At 55.8% G+C, this 19180-nt stretch overlaps 1 protein-coding gene across 1 annotated transcript; it reads right to left on the bottom strand.

The window, feature by feature from the left end:
* Positions 1-787: 787 nt before the first annotated feature.
* Positions 788-10392, bottom strand: PNOC (prepronociceptin). Its single transcript, XM_064448312.1, has 3 exons — positions 10320-10392; positions 6428-6564; positions 788-2080 (listed from the first exon to the last, which is right to left on the bottom strand). Exons 2-3 carry the CDS (start codon positions 6545-6547, stop codon positions 1613-1615), a joined length of 588 nt encoding a protein of 195 aa, XP_064304382.1. The 5' UTR covers positions 6548-6564; positions 10320-10392; the 3' UTR covers positions 788-1612.
* Between the last annotated feature and the right edge of the window lie 8788 nt (positions 10393-19180).

Here is a 19180-nt window from a genome sequence, read left to right as displayed (position 1 = left end):
AAGGGAAACAAATGTTACCAATAACCGTTTCCAGGCGGTGGCGGGCGCTGGGGCGGGGGCTGGCGGGGACGGAGCCGGCGTGGGGCGTGGCCCCTCGGCACCCCCCACCCCAAAAGCCGGGAATCAATCCCGTGGGGAGGCGAAGGCCCGGCCGGGGGCTGCCGAGTTTCCTGCTGGATCCCAGGCGGCTCGTCCGCGGTGGCCAACCCAAAAACCCCCAAATCCAATTTTATTGTTTTTGCAAAATATCCCATTTTTTCCCCTTATTTCGTTTACATTTCCTCCTGCCGCCCCGCGGCCCTCCCCGCCGCTTCCCCGCGGCATCTCGCTCCCGTCGCCGGCGGAGGCCGAAATTCGTCGGGTCCTGGTTTAAATCGGGCTTAGTGAGTGAAGAGCAAAGTGATTTCTGAACGCGTGCGAGTCTGAAGCGCTTTGGGGTCCGTCAGAGAGAGGATGGAGGCTGCTGGGGTGGACAGGAGCAGGGTTAATTTTGCCTGTGCCTGGCGGAAGGTGCTGGGATGCGGTGCCGGAACGCTATAAAAAAATAAAAATAAAAAAACATACAGAAAAGAAAGAAAAAAAAGAAGAAAAAAAAAAAAGAAAATAAAAAGAGGGAAAAAAAAAAAACAAAAAGAAGGGGGGGGGAAAAAGCAGCTGAGCCAAGAGCGGAGGGAGCGGGGGGCTCCCTCCCAGGGGCTGCGGGGCCGGGGGTGCACCCCTAATTTACGGAGATGCCAGCCGGGGGGGGGAAAAAAGGAAAAAGAACCAAAAAAAAGGGGGGGGGGAAATGTTAAACTTCTCCCAAATTGTAAATTGGGGGGAGGTTGGGGGGGGGGGGGGGAGGTTGGGGGGGGGTGTCCTTGGCAGCTGCAGGGCAGAGGGGGCTCCGAGCATCCCGGGGCGGGGCCGGGGTCGCTGCTCGCCGGGGAGCGGCAGCACGGGGTGAACCCGCTGCTCGACTGGGCCACGTGAGGCTGGGGCGTTTGGGGAAGAATTATTGAATTTCTGAAAGGAAAAGGGTTGGCTTTAATTTATTGTCATTCAGTATAATTTAATTTTTAAATTTATTTTATTTTAATTTATTTTTTTTATTTTTTTAAATTTTATGTCAGTTTTTAAACTTTCAACTTTCATTTTTAAAACCACTTTTTAAAAATGTTACTTAATTTTTAAATTTTTAACTTAATTTTTAAATTTTTACTTAATTTTTAAAATTTTGACGTAATTTTTTCAATTTTAAAAAATTTTAAATTTTTATTTTTCAATTTTGTTTTTACACACACCCCCTGTTTTTTGGGGGGCGGGGGGACTGAACCATCCTTCAGACCTTTTTGGCGTCGAGGATAAAACCCTTCCGCCCACCCTCCCTGGGTGGGGGGAGGCTGACGGCAAAGGGCCTTTCCCCACGTGCCCTCCAGCTGCCGAGCTGCCGGCGGCCGCCCTCAGCATCCCTCCCCGGTCTCCAATTTGGCATTTTTCAAGCCTTTTCCAATTTTTTTTTTGCCCCTATTTTTTCATTTTTTCAATTTGCACCTATGGAGATGTGGTGTAGAGGGGTAGAGGGTTGACTTTTTTGGCCATGGCGGACCTAGCCGGGCGGCGCGGGTCTCCGTTAGATCTCGTTGTGCTCGCTGATGCCGCCGGCAATGTCGTACTCACTGGAGCGGGGCGACATGCCCAGGTACTGCTTCAGGAACTCGCTAAACCTCTTCTGGTTGTTCCACTTCCTCGCCGACTTGCGGACCCCGATGAAGCCCCCGTACCGCTTCTGCACCCCCCTGGCCGTCGGCGCCGGCCACGAGTCGCGCGTCCCCCGCGGGAAACCGCCGAGTCGTCGGGAAATGTCCTCCGGAGGCTGCAGGAAGGTGCCGGGCGCCGGTTCGACGCCTTCGTCTTCGGCTTCCCGTCGCCGCAGCAGCTCGCTTACCTGCAGCGGGCTCGCCGGCGCCGCCGCGCCGTGCCAGGGATCGCCGGCGTCCTGGAGGTCACGGGGCCGTGGGGCGGCTCGGCCGGCGGCAGCGGCGCACAGCTCCCAGGTAGCCCGTGGCACGGCTTCGCCTTCGCACTCCAGGATGCAGACCTGCGCGGGAGGCACGGGGATGGGTGTCAGATGGGTTTTGGTCCCCCTGGGACTGTGCGGTGCCAGGTGGGGTACCTCGCATCCCCCCCACTTTGAGCCCATTCAACGTGTTGGAAGACGCCCATGGGAAGGTGCCGGCAGCTCATCAGCCCTCACCTGGCCTCATTTAGTGAGGTGTCCCTTCCCAAAACCCATTCCTGGGTTCCCAGAGGTGGTGGTGGAGATGCTGGGGAGCCGCGGCAGCTGCTCAGCGTCCCTGTCCCGACCCTCCCTAGGCTGGTGCTGCTTCATGCTGGACGTGCTCCACACTTCCCTGTTGACATCCATGCTCCCATCCCACCACCCCACGCTCTGCATTGCTGGGCCCTTCAGTCGGGCACGAGCCCAAAATAAATCACCGAGTCACCAGACAGCGGAGTTCTGGCATCCGGGCCCTCTGCGTGTGCCCATGGCATCTCCTGGAGCCTGGGGCTGGTCCTCCCCAGGGCAGGAGCTAGAATCAGGGAATTGTTAAGGTTGGGAAAAACCTCTGAGATCATCAAGTCCAACCCCCAACCCAGCACCCCCAGGCCTCCTAAACCACAGCCCCAAGTGCCACGGCTGCACGGTGTTTGAACCCCCCCAGGGACGGTGACTCCCCCACCTCTCTGGGCAGCCTGTGCCAGGGCCTGACCCCTCTGGCAGGGAAGGCATTTTCCCTCACACCCAACCTAAACCTCCCCTGACGCAGCCTGGGGCCGGTTCCTCTCGTCCTGTCCCTGGTGACTTGGGAGCAGAGACCAGCCCCCCCCTCACTCCAGCCCCTCTCAGGCAGCTGCAGAGAGCGAGAAGGGCCCCCCTCAGCCCCCTCTTCTCCAGGCTAAACCCCCCCAGCCCCCTCAGCCGCCCCCCAGCACACTTGTGCTCCAGACCCTGCCCCAGCCCCGCTGCCCTTCTCTGGACACGCTCCGGCCCCTCAAGGCCCTTCTTGTCCCGAGGGGCCCAAACCTGAGCCCAGCATTCAAGGTGGGGCCTCCCCAGGGCCGAGCACAGGGGCCCCATCCCTGCCCGGCTCCTGCTGGCCACACCAGTGCTGACACAAGCCCGGGGGCTGGTGGCCTCCTTGGCCACCCGGGCACTGCTGGCTCATTCCCAGCCGGCTGTCAGCCAGCACCCCCAGGGCCTTCTCCGCCGGGCCCTTCCCAGCCCCTCTGCCCCAGGCCTGGGGCGCTGCCTGGGGTTGGTGTGACCCAAGGGCAGGACCCGGCACTTGGCCTTGTGAAACCTCATGCGGTTGGCCTCGGCCCATTGATCCATCCTGTCCAGATCCCTCTGCAGAACCTTCTGACCCTCAAGCAGATCAACTTTGCTCTTCTTGTTGAAGTTCATGAGGTTGTCACCAGCCCATTTCTCCAGCCAGGCAAGGTTCCTCTGGTTGGCAGCATGACCCTGTGCTCTACCACCCACAGCTTCTGACTTGCGTCATCTGCTCATTGCTGAGGGTGCGCCTGCCACATCATCCCGGTCATTAATGAAGATGTCGAGGTCCTCCAGGTCCACCTCACTGCCCATTTATCTACCCCATGCTTCAGCAGCTTGTCTACGAGGATGTCATGGGAGACAATGTCAAAGTCTGATGAAAGTCGAGACAAGCTGGTTTTCTCACTGCAGAAAGCTATCAGTTTGGTCAAGCACGATTTCCCCTTCATAAATCCATGCTGGCTTCTCCCAATGACATTTTTGTCCTTCATATGTTTGGAAACGCTTTGTGGGATGATGTGCTCCACCACCTCCCCAAGGATTGAGGTGAGACTGACAGCCTATAGTTTCCCAGACCCTCCTTCATGCCTTCCTCGAAGACAGGTGTGACACCTCCTCCCGGTCCCCAGGAACCTGCCCTGATGGTCACGTCAAGAGCAGCCTCATCAAGAGGTGCCATCAGGCTTGCTCAGCGCTCATAGGTGCATCCCGCTACATTTGCATCTCATCCCGTTCCAAGAGGCCTCATCTGCCAAGGTGGGACACAGACCTGGCACCACTGCAGGGTGATAGCACCGGGCGGGCTTGTACCACCAAAACCAGCACCCAGGGGAAACCACCCAGGAGAATATCGTAGAAGAAAATTAACTACATGCCCAAAGAAACTAGGGCTGGAGGGCCCAGAAGGGGCCTCGGAGTGTCTCCATCCCAGTGTTAACTTCATGGTGGGCTCTTTTAAATGCTTAACACCAACTGGGGAACCCCGCGTTGAAGCATGTTGGCGTGTCTCATTGCTCCAGGCCACCTACAAGACCAAAACCCTTGCAAAGACCCTTTTCACCGTAGGTTCATTAACTTTGCCAGTTGGGAGGTGCTACAAGTCCCAGCGTGGTGTCTCAGGGCTGCAGCTCAAGCACGTGGCTCTGCAGTGGTTGACTATTTCCATCCCCGAGGACAGCCAGGCTTGTCAGACAACAAGAAGAAATAAAAATAGTTGTCCCAAAGTCAGGTGGTGACGAGGGTCTTGTATGCCGGGACACCTACGAGGGTCCTTGCAGAGACATTGGGGGTATCTTGCCAAGCCAAGATTCTGTCCTGGGATCTCCAAGGCTTTGGCAGGGTCTACAGCTGATGGACAGGGTCCAGACACCTGGGCTGGAGATGAAAGGTACAAGTAACAGCTCAGATGAGCACCAGCTAATAGGCTTCAAGAGGAATTACCCCAGGCATCAGGCTGAAGACCATCAGTGGTCCTACCATTCATCCACCAACCAGCCCCATGAACATCCCAGGGTCCTCGGCCATCGTGCTGTGGTCTTAATTCACATGGAAATGGCTTCTGCTCACAGTGTTTTGGGAGCCCTCAGCAAACACCAGCCAATGTTCCTCCACGTCCAGCATCAAAACTACCTGGGGAGGGTCCTTCTGATCTTCAGTTGGCGTTAACGGTGCCACCGTGGGTTTGCGCCATCCTTAGATGACCCTGGGCACCAGGTCATAGGTGATTCATCCCCATCTTGAAGACCGGCTCCATCAGCTGGTCCCTGCCCTGCCCTGGCAGCTGTAACTTCAGGGGCGATCTCCTAACTCCAAAGGATGGATCAGCCATGTCGCTCATGGGACTTCTTTGGCCATTGCTTTGGAAATGGTGGAGGGTTGGATCAAATCCCACCACGATGCTTCTTCCAGCTGAAACTGAGCTTCGGAAGACCCCAGGTTCCTCTGTTCCCAGTTCAAACCGCTCTTGCTTTGAGACACAACCTTAGACGCAACCCATGAGCCGCCATCCGTCCCATCTCCTCTCCATCTTGCTGGCCGGGGAAGACAGAGCAAAATGCAGCTCCCAAAGCAGGACCAGGTGGGAAAAGGTGGGGGCCTTGCAGAGACGCTGGTGCCTTCAGACTGCGAAACAGTATTTTGGGCAAAACCAGGGAGGTTGTGCCCGAAAACTTGGTGGCAGCAATGTACTATTGCAGGAGGCTTTGGCAGCAAGGGGGTGGCACTGGGGTGGCTCCAGCATCTCCATGCTGCCCTGGAAGTCACTGGTCCCCCGCTGGTTTGGGGGGGACATTTCCCAGCCCTGGGGGCTTCCCGAGCTGCCGGCTCCTTTCGGGTGGACGTCTCAACCCACCGTGATTTATTGTCGCTAATAAATGGGGGAGCGGGTGGGGGGGAGGCGATGGATAATCCCCTGGGGGTGGAGGGGGAACGGGAAGGAAAGAAAAGCTGCTGGCCAGGGCATAGCCATGGCTCAGCAGAGGGGAAAAGAAAGGATATGGGGCTAGAAAAAAAAAAACAAAAAGGCTCTTTAATGGTTCTTCCTAACCAGTGTTGGAGGCAGATCAGGTGGGAGAGACAGGCTGCGGGGTGCCCAATGCCGGGTCCCCTGAAACACCATGGTCTGCCAGCCACTTGCAAAGCTTGTCCCATCCTGACGGGGCTCAGAGGGGGATTTTGGTGGCTCCTTGGAGGATGGGGTGGGGATCTGGAGGGGGTCTGGGGTTGGCGTGGGTGGGGACAGCGATGCCACAAGCCATGGGGGCAGTGAAACTGGGGAAGCTCAGGTTCTTGGGACCCTCTTGGGACCCTCCATGGGCTACCGCAGCCTTGTCCCCATCACTCCCAGCAGCTGATTTGGGGTCTGCATCCTCCCTCGGGGCCACCTTCACTGATGGTGTCCCCGAGGGGTGCTCAAGGAGGAGGGACTGTGACAGCAGGTGGCATCTTCCCCTTGAGGCTCCATGCCAAGCAGCAGCCAAAGCCCCCCCAACCCCAAACCCCAACCCCTGACGCAGGGAGGGGTGATGCAGCTGGCACAGCACCCATGGGTGCTACCCCTCATGGGTGCTGCCCATGGCAGGGGACAAGCCAGCAGGCGGAGGAACTTACGAGGACGTCAAAGCTGTCCCGGTAGAGGTGGCGGTCGCAGCGCAGACAGTCCCCCCGGCAGTCACCCCGTGCCCGGGCGAAGAGGCAGAGCAGCAGCAGGTCCCAGAGCACAGCCCTCATGGCGGCAGCGGCAGCGGCTGCAGCGCAGGAGAGAGAAAATCCGTCAAGCTGGGACGGCACCGGCACCGCTGAGCCCTGCACCTGCACCGAAATGTGCCCGTTCTCAGCCCGTCCTCCCTCACTGCTCCCCCCAGACACGTGTGTTCCCAGTCTCCCTGCCGAAGTTATCCTTTCAGGAAAGGAGCCCGCCTGCTTCCCCATCCCTGAAACAGATCCAGCTTAATTTTTTCCAGGCTATCTCATGGCACGAGTCCCATCCGGGGCTTATTTTAGCAGGTGGACGTGGCGGGGCAGCACGTTCCCAGCTGTTCCCTGAGCAGGACACTCCTTATCGGAGCATCACCGGAGCCCGATGAGGATGTCCCACTCCATTTTCCTCTCCTGGCCATTTTTGGGGTGCTGCCACCCCTGTCCCTCCCATGTGAGGATTCAGCCATCACTGCCAACAGTCTGAGCCAGGATCTGAGCTCACCCCATGCAGAGCAGCAAAGCCAATTCCCAAGGAAACCCCCTGCTCCCTCTCCAGTTTTGCTGACGTCGGAGCCAGGCGGTGATTAAGTGACATGACCAAGGCCGCGCGCTTCCCTCACAATTCCCTCACAATTCCTAGAGATTTAGCCTGATGCATCCTCATGGGCATCAGCAAACAGGAGGCTTGGTCCTCCTGACCTCCCCCCCTTGCCCTCATCCTGCCGGTAAAAGGGATCTGACATCTCCGTGGTCCTTGAGAGCGGGTCCCGGTGCTGCAGAGCATCACGTTTATAAGCCAGTGAGGGGACGAGATGGAGTGATGGAGAGGAGCAGGATGGGGATGTGAAGGCTGGCGCTGCCTTTGGTGGCACCCAGGTCCCTCCACGCTGGAGCAGCACCTAGGAACATCCCGTACTGCGATGCTCAGAGGCAAGGAAGACCTTGGTGACAGTGGCTTTGCAACCCCTGAATGCTCCAGCAGCATTTCAGGCTGCCTTTTGGGGGGGGGGGGGGGGGGGGGGCGTTGAGCACCTGGGCAGGGGTCCCCACTTATTCCCCACCCCACCAAGGCGGGGGGACAACCCCGCTCCCTGCAATAGAGGCAGAACGTCCGCCAGGGTCCCCAGCCGGCGTCACGGTCACCTTTCATCCCCGCCACACAGAGCCTGGCGGCTCCTGGCTGTCGTTTGCTGGAGGGTACAAGGGGAAGCTGATAAGGAGCAGGAATTAAGGCTTAATCTTTGTCGAGTCTCATTAAAACTGGCTGGCAGCGTGAGTCAGAGGCTTGGCAGAAACCTCCCGGGAGAGGGCAAAACACACACACTCCCCTCCGCCCTGAAAAATCACTCAGCCCCAAAACGGGGTTCAGGTGAGCCAGGGAGGGGGCTGCAACGCACCCCCCAGCCCTATCCCCATGTCCCCAAGAGAAATCGCGTCCAACGACCTGGGAAAAGCAGGTCACATCTGGCTGCGGAGGAGGCTCCGAGATTACGGCTCGGTTTTTCTTCCCGGTTAATTGAAAGATGCTATCGGGCGGGCGGGATGCGGTACCCTGCCAGCATCACCGGCCGGGGCAGGGCTGTGAAAGAGGGGAACAACCCCCCTCTTTGTGCATTGGCACCCCCTGAAAAAGTCAGTCAGGCCATTGAAAGGAAAGGACCGAGTGCGGTGGATTTTTTTTCCTGCTTCTGCCCTTGGGTGTTTGGGGCAAGGGGGGTGGTAGGGTTGGGGGGCGGTGGCGGCACGAAGCCCCTTTCTGAGTTTCACAGTCATGGACCCACAAGAAGAAGAATAATGCCTTTTTTTCCCCCTTTTTCACCATTTTTTCCCCATTTTCTCCCTTTTTTCACCATTTTTTGCCATTTCCCCCCCCTTTTTTTTCTATTTTTCCCCATTTTTTCTTGTGGGAAAACCAAACCTGGGCCTTATTTCTCCAGGGATGCACCAGCCATCCCCGCTGCCCTCACACCCAGGGATGCCGCCGACCCCAGCAAAGGATGTGACAGCCCTGGCATCACACCACAGCCACCCCTGTGGCTCCTCGGACACCGGGGCTTCTCCCGGGCACAAACCTTCCTCTTTCTCCCCAAAAACTAAACCTATCCCTTGCAGGGGGTGTAGCAGGATATGGCCACCCCATCCCGCAACACAGCTTTGGGACCCCCCCACTGCTACGGGCTGCCCCAAGTGTGCATCCTTAGGAGTTTGCAATCCAGTTGAATTACCCTCATTAATATTTGAGGTGGGGGGGAAGAGGTTTTTCTAGAAACCCAGCCTGTGTTTCAGATAACAGCGGGGTCTGGTTATCCGTCAGGACAAGCGGCTTTTATTTATCGCTCCGGGTGGGATGTTGTGGGAGATGCAGCCATATAAAAGGGCTGATTTGAGGGGCAGCGGGAAGGATGGAGCGGAGCTTGTGGGATGTGAATAACCAGAAAGGAAGAGGTGGAAGGGGAAGCAGGTGCTTGCTGAGATGGGTTTTATTCGCTTGATTTGATGCGATTTGGGTTGGGAGCTCGCGGGCAGCGCTGGTGAGACTCTCCCTGCTTCTCCCCAGGGATGCTCCATCCCCTCTTCCCCTGGGAGATGCTAACAGCTGGGATTATCCCAGCAGTGGGATCACCGTCCTTCCCCAAACACCTTCGCAGGGGTTTAAACGCAGCGATGTTCTCGCTTTCCCGGGTCAGGATCAGTCCCGCCACGTGGGGAGCACATTTAGGAGCTCCTCACCTCCCACACCCGCAGCTCAACCAGCCCCAATCAATTTTTTCCCCGCTAATTCCCACACTGCCCAAAGCCAAGGCCTGATCCAGAGGGCAAGAGGGATGCGACGGGGCAGGATCTGGCCCCGCTGGGAGCCAGCATTGAAGGAGTCAAAGCATTTTCCAGTCGAAAAAGCGCAATATTGTCCAACAGTGTCCCCCACTGGCACCGGCTAAAACACTTCCCCGAATCCCCCAAACCCTGGCGATGCCGCATGGCTTTGTGCCGGCGGCTTTTGGGAGGATTTTAGGGAGAACCGGAGGGATTTGGGGAGGGGTGGGGGGGGTTGGCTACAGATGCCCAGCGCTTGCCAGAAAAATAAGCGTTTCCTTTTGTCGATCCCCCTCAATCAGGTAATTGGCCATAATTGGCCAAAATTAGACGCCGCGGCGCGACTATAAACACAGATGTGGGCTCGAGAGGCTGAGAAAGGCTGTTTAGAGGTAAAAAACCTCGGGAAGAACATTTCTCTCCACGTCCCCACGTCTCAGCTATTTATTCCTGCTCTTTGGGGGAGACTGAAAAAAAACCAAAACAACAAAACCCCCCCATTTTTCTCCTCTTTATGCTTTTTTTCAGAGGAAAAAAGGGATTGCTCGCAAGCTGGGCATCTCCCAGAGCATCTTGCAGTGACCCCGGTAAAGTCCTAACTAGAGGAAAAAGGAACAGAAATACTCAACAGGGAAAGTCATGGTGCGGCGGCTCCCCCCAGAAAAATCCCCTAAAAAATCCTACCCATCCTGGAGGAACACACCGTCGCCCCACGGGCTTCCCCCGGCTTCGGGCAGGTGGCCCGCACCAACTCCTGTTGCATCCCTCCGGCTCCACTCTGGTTGATTTTGGGGCTGGATGATGAAGCCGAAACTTTTCCTCTCTTGGGATAGAGGGGATGGATTTCTCCCTCCGGGAAGATTTTTCATTTAACCCTCAGCAGGGAGGGCAATAACTAGCTGTGAATCGAAGCCGGACGGACCATCCTCAGACTAAAAAAAAACCAGGCAAGCCCCCCCAGGATGGAAAATTCAAGCAGATTTCCTACCTGCGGGTGTGCTGTCGGCTGCCGGCTCCTCTGATCTGTGACTCCTCCGGCGCCTGTACCACGGTGGTATATATAGACGGTGTACACACGCATCCCCACACCTCCCTCCCCGAACACGTGCGTCGCTGAGCCCACCCCCGGGGGCTGCCGGTGGAGGGATGCGCCAGCCGGCAGCTGGGGACTGGGGATGTGCATCCTTCCCCCTTCCTGCATCCTTCATCCCTTCCTCCTCCTCCTCCCCAAATCTGCGGGGCAGCCCCGAAAGAGGTGAGGGATGTCGGCCTCGTGGTTATCTGAAGGTCGGTGTCTCCGAGTGTCCCGGGGATGGTGGGGTTGGGATGGAGCCCGGTGGGGGGGGTGTGAAGCTGCTGCTCGCTGGTCCCAATGTGCCCTGGTCCGGACCTGGGGGGGGGGTTACAGGGACCCAAAGGCACCAGTAGCTGGGTGAGCCCCGAAATCACCCCCACACCGCTGGGGCAGCCCCCAGCCCTTCACGGAGGGGCCTTTCCCCCCCACCTTAGACCCCAGGAGGATGCAAAGGGGAGGTCCCCCACCCTGTTACCAACCCTCTCCGGCACGGCTGCGGCAAAGCCACGCGGCTACCGAGCACGTCGCGCATCGATGCCAAGCGTGCGGGTGGGAATAATTGATTTCAGGCTCAGTGGATGATGGGTGTGGAGGGGGGGGGAGCAGAAAATTCCAACTTTACATTTCACGGATGATAGAAACGCCCGGCGAGCCAGATGCAGCCGCGTGCCGGCCCCTCATGAAGCGGGGAGCTGGATTTGGCCGCTCCGGCATCAGGGATAGATGCTGCCTTTGGTTTGGGAAGGCCAAATCGGTGTCTACCTTCAATAGTTTCTCCTGCAAATGAGCATCACCCCATTTTTCTCCCCATTTAGGTGACCTGCAGCTGTAACGCTCACCCTGCCGGCACCAGCGCAGAGCCAGGACCCCCTCAGGCACCCCTCCCTGCCCCACCTCGGCAATTAAATTATAAAATCTGCCACGGTGCTGCGATCCTATCTTGGTAATTCCTTGCAACGACTCCCTAGGAGGGGCTGGAGATGGGAGGAAATGCCGCGGCACGCTTTTCGGTTCGGCTACGGCTGTTAAACGGTTGCATTTAATGCCCCGGGTGAGACCTCGGATGTGCCGGGGCTTGGGCGGGCGTAAAAAATATATCTAGAAATTGATGAAAATGCCAAAAAGTGGTGAAATGGCATCATAGGAGAAGTTGGAAGGGACCTGCCTGGTGCTGGGGCCAAGATGCGAGCCTGGATTTTGGGTGTTTTAGGGGAAAATAGGGCTGGTGAGCAACGCTGTGCAGGACCCGGGGGCAGCCTGGGGTGAAGCGGTTCCCCATCATGTTCCCAGGCAAGTGCTGGAGACAGGGAAGCCTATTTTTTTCATATATATATATATTATATTTCTATTTTTTAAATGTGGGGTTTTTTAATGTAGATCACTTCAGTCTTTCCTTAACCACTTGGTTTTTCATTAAGGACGTATCCCCTTGGCTGTTATGCAAAGCTGAGCAGCAGCCGAGCCGGGGCGGGAAGGCTTCGTGCTTCTTTGTCATCTCCTGGGGTAATTTTACAAGCTCTCGGAGCTGCCGTTCTCCCCGTGGCCCCCCAAAATATTAATTTCTCAGCATTTATTGAAGTGCCAGAGCCTTTTCTCCCCTAACTTGGCCAAAGGGGGTTGCCTTCACAGCCCCTTCTTTGAGCCGGTGATGATGATGCTGTTGAGCTGGCAGGAGCAGGAGGCAGCAAATGACATCGGGGTGACGTCATTTATGGTCTCACTAATTAACAGAGGGTGGGGGAGGGATGATTGACAGCCAAGGTGCCCATAGCCAGCACGCTAGGCAGGAGAAATGCCCATTTTTGCAGCATTTCCAGGTTTTTCCAGGTCCGTGTGGGTACCAGCAGTTAAACCCACTGTGGAGGGAATGGGTTTGGGATCCAGGGACAGATTCACCCCTTGTAAAATTAGGATAGAAAATACAGATGCATTTTTTTTTAAGTTTTTTTGGGCATTTCTGTTTCAAAGTTGGGTCCGACTGAGCGCTCTCCTCCATGGCTTGTGGGGGGGGGAAGAGCATCCCTGGCGAGGCGGAGCAGGAGGATTCGAAGTGACAGGCAATTATCAGCGAAAGGCAACGATCCTTTTCAGAAAGAGGACATAAAGCAGATGGGATCTGGTGCAAGGGAAACATGGAGAGGATTTGAAAGCTGCCTGGAGGATGCAGGAGCTGGAAAACTCAGCAGCTGGGAAGTTGTGCTGTTCCTCTGGTCTCGTGGATCCCCTAAATGATGCGTTTGGAGGGGCCGAGGATGTACCCAAGCCTGTCTGATGCATCCCATGCTCACTTTTGGATGCTGCCTGATTATTTTCCTCATTAACTCTGGGCACGTATAGGGCAGCTGTCCCCTCCATCAAGAGAAACACTCCCCGGGCGTCACCTCCTCTCCCGGCCCCTGCTTGGGTACCACCGCCCAGGAGGTGATTTTCCAGGAGCTTTTCAAGAATCAGGCACTCGATGCTGGGGCCGCCCCCTGCTCCCAGGCAGCCTCGGTGAGATGCTTTAATAGGATGAAGCAGCAGCTTCAAAGGCTTCATTGCCCCCAGTTTGGGGGTCAAGAAATGCCAAAGGTGGAATACAGACCGGTGTTGTTGATTTACTTGCATTGGCAATGATGGGGGGCTTTGAGCTCTGCCCTGGTGGGATGAGGATGAGCATGATGAAGGCTCAAGCCCTTTCTGAGCCCCTACAAGCAGCTCGGGGCCAGGCAGAGGAGTGGGGCCAGCACACTACGTCCCCTCGCCAAGCCAGGGCTTGCATGGCCACCAAACACTGCAGCCATCCGGGTCCTGCTGGGCAGCAGGCACGGACTTGCCGAGCACAACGGGAACCCGTTCGCACCCTTCACTGTCAATAAACCTTAACCAAGGCTCCGGGCCACACATGGGGACCGCTGGAGGCCCTGCCGAGGATGCCGAGGGTTGCCTGGAGACCTGCCTGCGCTGAGCAGGAGGCAGATGCTCTGAGCAGGGGTGCAGGCAGGAGGCGAACCCCAAATTTAAATGCAAGGGGAGGGGGGGGAAGCAGGTTTTTGCCAAGCCATGGGGTCAAGGCACATGGGGGCGTACCCTCTGGCTCCATCACCGTCGAGGCAATGGGTGCTGTGGGTAATATTGTAACTGGGCTGGAGCTGATTCAATTCACTGGGTGGGAAAAATAGATTGCTTTTTGCTCAGGTAGGTTTTCCACCAACTTAGTGAGTTGGATGAGCTCGGGAAAAGGTCTGATGGGTGACGGGGCAGAAACCATCCTCTTATGCAGATGTAGCTCTTCATGGGCAAAGCAGCACGTAATCCTCTGCCTGGTCTCCACTGTGACGTGGGCAATAATGGCTTTGCTGCTGGGTCTCCAGCAGGGCCTGGCTGAAATAAGTCAAGAATGGATGAGTTGAGGGATTTGGGAGAAATGTTAAGGAAAAAAAAAAGAGAAAAAAAAGTGAGGGGAGAACAATCCTTTCCTGCACTTTGCATCAAGCAGGAAAGTAGGAAAGATGATACTCGTGCAAGGGAAGAGGGACTAGAGCAATTCAGCTTGAGGCAACATCTGAGAAGATCATAATTTCTGCTTGGTGCCCTTCATCCCTGCCGCCAGGAGGGGCCAGTTTGGACACGGAAACTCCATTTTGTGTTGGGAAAGGGAGGTTTTACCCCCAAAGGACGTGGCTGCTCCTCTCTGCACAACCTCAAGGTTTCATCCTTGGAGATGGTGGAACCACGTCTGGCCAGGTGCTGAGAAGCATGACCTGCTTTGAGGTTAGTCCTGCTTTGAGCAGGATTACGACCAGACCCCTGTGGAGGTCCCATCTCACCTTCCTGGGACTTTCTGGCCCAAGGTGGGGTGAAAGGTAGCAGGGACCTAAAATAGGCCAGGAGGACCTTTATTAAAAGTAATAAGGGGGGGTATTTCCCCCCCTGCCTGGAGTGACACCAGGAGTCATAGGATGTGGCCATCTCTGCCCATCTCCATCTCCACCCATCTCCACCCATATCTTCACCATCTCCACCCATCTCCATCTCCATCCCTGAGCCAGTCTCGGTAGAGATGGGACAACTCTTGGAGACTGGCAGTAGCTGGGGAGCATGTCTAGCCCACAGCAAGATGGTGGAAAGTATCCATCCTGGTGTTTTTTGAATTAATCTGTGGGACCAGTCTGCCTTGACCAGATCAGAAACCCTCCACCGGCACCTGCTTTGCTTGCATAAGGACCTGGAGCCCCCACCTTTCCTCCAGTGTTGGTTTTGGGGGACCTGTCACATCAACCCTATACAAAGAACTAAGATCAGCGATGGATTTTCCTCAAACATCCTCAAATTTGCCATTCAAGGCAATTTTTGACCCCAAAGCTCTTTGTGCCAGCATCCCAGACCATTCTCCTGGTTACCCCATGCTGGGACACACCATCCCCAAATGTCCCCACGGCTCTGCCCTCCTCAGCTCTGCTCTCCCGTGGGACACACGGATGTTAGCTGCCACCACCGTCACCACGCACCCACCTCGGCGTGCACCCACGAAGCAGAGCACAGCCAGACAACAGTCCGCGGTCTTCTCCAAGCAGAACCACGAATAGGTTCCTCAAGAAACAAAACCAACGGGAGGAATTGCCAGCAACACAAGAGCTCTGCCGCTCGATGCTCAGCCTCAGCGAGCGGCGGGGGCTCGACAGGGCCCCGCCAAGTATTTGTGTCATCTCGTTAGAAATTGCCGTTTTACTGAAAGCCCGATTGCGCTCATTTAGCTGTCGCTCAAACCCTGCTGCAGCCGCTTATTAGCGCTGGAGCGGGGAGCGATAAGACATTGCTGAAGATCACCCATCCTTTCACAAATTACCTCTTACTGATGAATTAAGGCCATCAAGACGTTGGTGCCTGAAAGCTGGAGGGATATCTGAATTTCAGAATAAGTGCCTGAAGCCATTACCCCTCTGTAGTCATCACCCGTGGAGCCACTTCTGGAGCGTTGCATGGGATGCCCGGCTCCGAGGAGCAGCACAGGGACCAGGAGGCCACGGGGATGGTCGGAGGCTGGAGGCTGGGATGTCGGAGGAGCTGTTAATAGAGGCTGTGGAGAAAATTTTTATTGAAATGGTGGGGGAAAATGGTAGATCTGACCCTAAGTATGGTCCAATGTATGGTGTATCGTCCCTTGTACATCCCCACCATGCCAGAGTGGGTGGCTTATTAGGAGATGGCTTGAGTCCAATGTGAGGGGAGAAAATCACCTTATTAGCACCATAGGCTGATTTTTGGGGGAAGAACCCTCAAGTTTAGGCAAATCCCTAAAAATACTTCAGGGCAGAGAAAGCATTTTGTAGGGGAAAGATTTTAACCCATGGTGTGGGGAGCACGGACACATCCATATACGTGTACGTAGGTTTGGGCATCCAAACAGCAGCCAAAACTTTGCCGGTTGAGGCTCTCTGCCCCCCAAAGCATCTGGGAGCGACGATGCCATGAGCCCACGGTTGTTATATTTATGTTCAACCCCTGAGGCCAGCACTTGAAAAATGGGAAAGATGATGTTTAAACCATCTACTTGCTTCTTGCTTTGGGGCCACGGCACCCCCCGTCTCCTCCTTCCCGCAAAAAAGATCTTCCCCCGGGAAAAAAATCTGCTTGGCTCAGCCCCGTCTGATGGATGGCGGCGGGGACGGGCTGGCGAGAAACCAGATTGAAACCGGTGACTCATTTCCCACCGGCGGCTATTTCGGGGGAGACAAGCAGCGGCCCCCCCCCCCAACATCCATCAGGTGGTCGGAAAGTCCCCGCAGCCACCTCCAACACCCGCCGCGCTGCTGCGGGGCGGGCAAATGAGTTTTCACCCTAATTGGATCTTTTTCCTCTCTTTTCTTGCATCCCCGCCCCATGCCATCCCCTGCCGGACGTGGGATGAGGATGCAGCTTCGTCCCCGCTGGTACCCGGACCCTCTGTGTCCCCCCTGGCTGTCGATGGGTGACATTTGGTTGCGACGGAGCAGCTTTCCCTGCGAGGGGAGATAATTAGCAATCAGCTTCCCTAGGAGACCACCATCGCTTATAGATGCTGCGATGTCTCTAGGCGCTGAGACGGAGCCCGTACCTACCCAGAAATACAGCACAGATGCCCCAGGGGGGTTTGGGGGCAAGATTAGAGTTTTGAGGTGCCGATGATCCCATCTGAGAGCAGAGGATGGCTCTGAGCCCAATGCACCAGCACGCATCCATCCTTGCACTGCCCCAAACGCTTGCGCTGCCTCCAGCCGGGCTCGCGCTGGGAAAAAAGATCTTGAAGTTTAATGAAACAGGTTCAGCAATCAATAAAACAGAATAACTATAAGGGATTTCATTGCTCAGCAGCAACTAAATCTCTCCTGCCGCTCGCAGTGCTGCCCAACCGACCAGCCTTGCACCCTCCGCTCGCCCCATCATTCCCAGTGTGGGTCCCACCATCCTCCCAGCAAGGAGCCTGGGCTGGTACCAGTTAAGCCACAATGCACCAAAAAATAACCCCCAAGCCCCAGCATTTAGTGCTTTGTGAAAGAAAAACTGCTACATCACTGTCGTCTTTAGCACATAAAACCTCTGAGTCACCGGAGGAATGTGCAGCGCTTTTTAATAGAGTCCAAACTGTCCCAGCGGGCCCGATGTTTAACATTCAGGACTTTGATTTATTTTATCTTTATTTATTTAGATTGCTCCATTAAAATATTCCCCCCCCCCCAACACCCTGACACATTGGACGATGCGTTTGCAGGAGTGAAGGGGCGCCGGTGCTGGATGTTGCGCAGGTGAGGAAGGACAGGTTGGCTGCACCGCCAGTCCTCTTGATGCTTAATTATTTTTTTAACCCAAATGCAAAAATAACAATTATCCCTGATAGCAGGAGTGGGTTTGTTGATGATGCTGGGTGAGGTGTGGGAACGATGGGGTGGTCCCCTCATGAGGGACGGGGAAAGAGGCAGCTCAGGGCAGACATGCTAAAGGTCTACAAAAGCCTCTCCAGGCAAAAAAGTTAGTAAGAAAATTACTTTTTTTTCCAGGATAAAATACAGAAATGCAGCGAGCAGATGGGCAGCTGGAAGGGGAGAGGAGGAGGGATGAGCCCCTGACTCCTTGCTGCGGGACATCACGGCAGCTGAAGGATGCTGCTGTGATAATAATGGAATAAAAATCCAGCGAAGGCAATTAAAACCCTCCCTGCCAGCCGGGCATGGCTGGGAAGGCGATGGGGTGGTACCCAACATCCCACCGGGCTCATCCTCCCTGTAGCATCTCCATGTGGAGCCAGGATTTGGGGCTGATGTGCCCCTGGTGGGTGATATCGCATCCCTGGGTCTTGTTTTTAAGGCACAAGGAAATATTTCAGACCGGTGCCGTGGTTTTATTTCATATCAGGAGCGCTGGCTGTTATTAAAACCGATATCAAGGGGGTGTGATGGCCACGCAGAGGTTGGCCACAGGGGAAACTTCCCCAGCCTTGTCAATTAATGCTGGGGGACTGGGATGCTCCAGTCCTCAGGGCTGGCACCCATCTGCAACCCTGGGTCCCCCTCTCTGAGCCATCCTGGGGTGAAGAGTGGGAGCACCGTGGGGTTTTTATTCCATTGCAATTCCTAATGCAAGCACAACCAGGGTGGACATCTCGAGTGCTTTCTCACCAGGGAACCACCACAGCCCTTATTGCTGAGATGCAGATGGTCCCAGCTGCCTCTTGCTGGTCCCTTTTCCCGGCCCCATCAGTACTAAGAGCTTGTTTAGGACACAGATATCTCCAGCAGCTCAAAGACACCTCTTAAAATTGTATTTTAGTTTGGAAATGTGGCCAGGCAGGGTTAAACAGGAGCGGGGAAAAAAATGTGGGACAGTCTGAAATGGTCCCCACTGAGAAATTTGCCCCCTCCCCCCTGCCATGCAACCAAATCCGGTTGGTCTCTATAAATTATCAGCAACAGGCTCCATTTTCTGACAAAATTGGGTTGTTAAAAACTCTTTTGTATTATTAATTTCTGCAGGTGCAGTGGGGAAATCCCCCGTGCCCTGTCTCGCCCATGCACGACATGGAGGGAAATGAGACCAGCTTGAAAAGGCACGTGTCCGCTGCCTGAAAATGCTGCCAATTAAGAGAGATGAGCTGGAAATCAGCCTGCCCGTGGTGAAGCCTCCTCCTCCTCCTCAGAGGTGCAGTCTGAATCCTGAGCTGGGGCTGAGAATGAGGGGGTGACCCACAGTTTGGGATGAACCCCCAAGTGATGCTCTGGGATGGGGGCACATCCCTCTGATGCTCTTTTCGAGGCATTTGATGCCACCATGTCTTCGCGGGGGGTTGCACCAGGACCCTCATTTTGGGGGGCCCGGGTGGGCTGGTACCCTCCGGGCACCTGCCAAAAGTTTCAAAAAAACCTTGTAGTTATTTAAATTTTTTTTAAACCATAGCAGCCAAATCGGAGGTGGGAAGCGAAGGCCTGGAAGCAGCTGCATTTGCTTTGCACAGTTGCCTCGCTAACCACTGCCGGGACAAGGGGACAGACAGGCAGACGGACGGGTGGGGAGGACACAGCCTTGGCCCATGGCTCCAGCACACGCGGCGTTTTGCGGTGGTTTGGCCTCAGCGGGCACCTGTCAGCCGCAAAGGCTGCTGGGACTTGTAGTTCTCCCCACCGCCCGCTCCGCCACTACCACGCAGGCGCAGAACTTCCCCGCCCGGGCCGCTTGAACCGAAGGGAAGGCGAAACGTTCGCTGATTGGTCCGACGGCGGCCTCATCGTCCCCGTCGCTGATTTGTGATTGGTTCGACCGCT

Source organism: Phalacrocorax carbo, chromosome 3, assembly GCF_963921805.1.
Source record: "Phalacrocorax carbo chromosome 3, bPhaCar2.1, whole genome shotgun sequence".
Lineage (NCBI taxonomy): Eukaryota > Metazoa > Chordata > Aves > Suliformes > Phalacrocoracidae > Phalacrocorax > Phalacrocorax carbo.
Note: the sequence above shows the minus strand (reverse complement) of the source record. Positions and strands in the feature narration are given on the sequence as shown.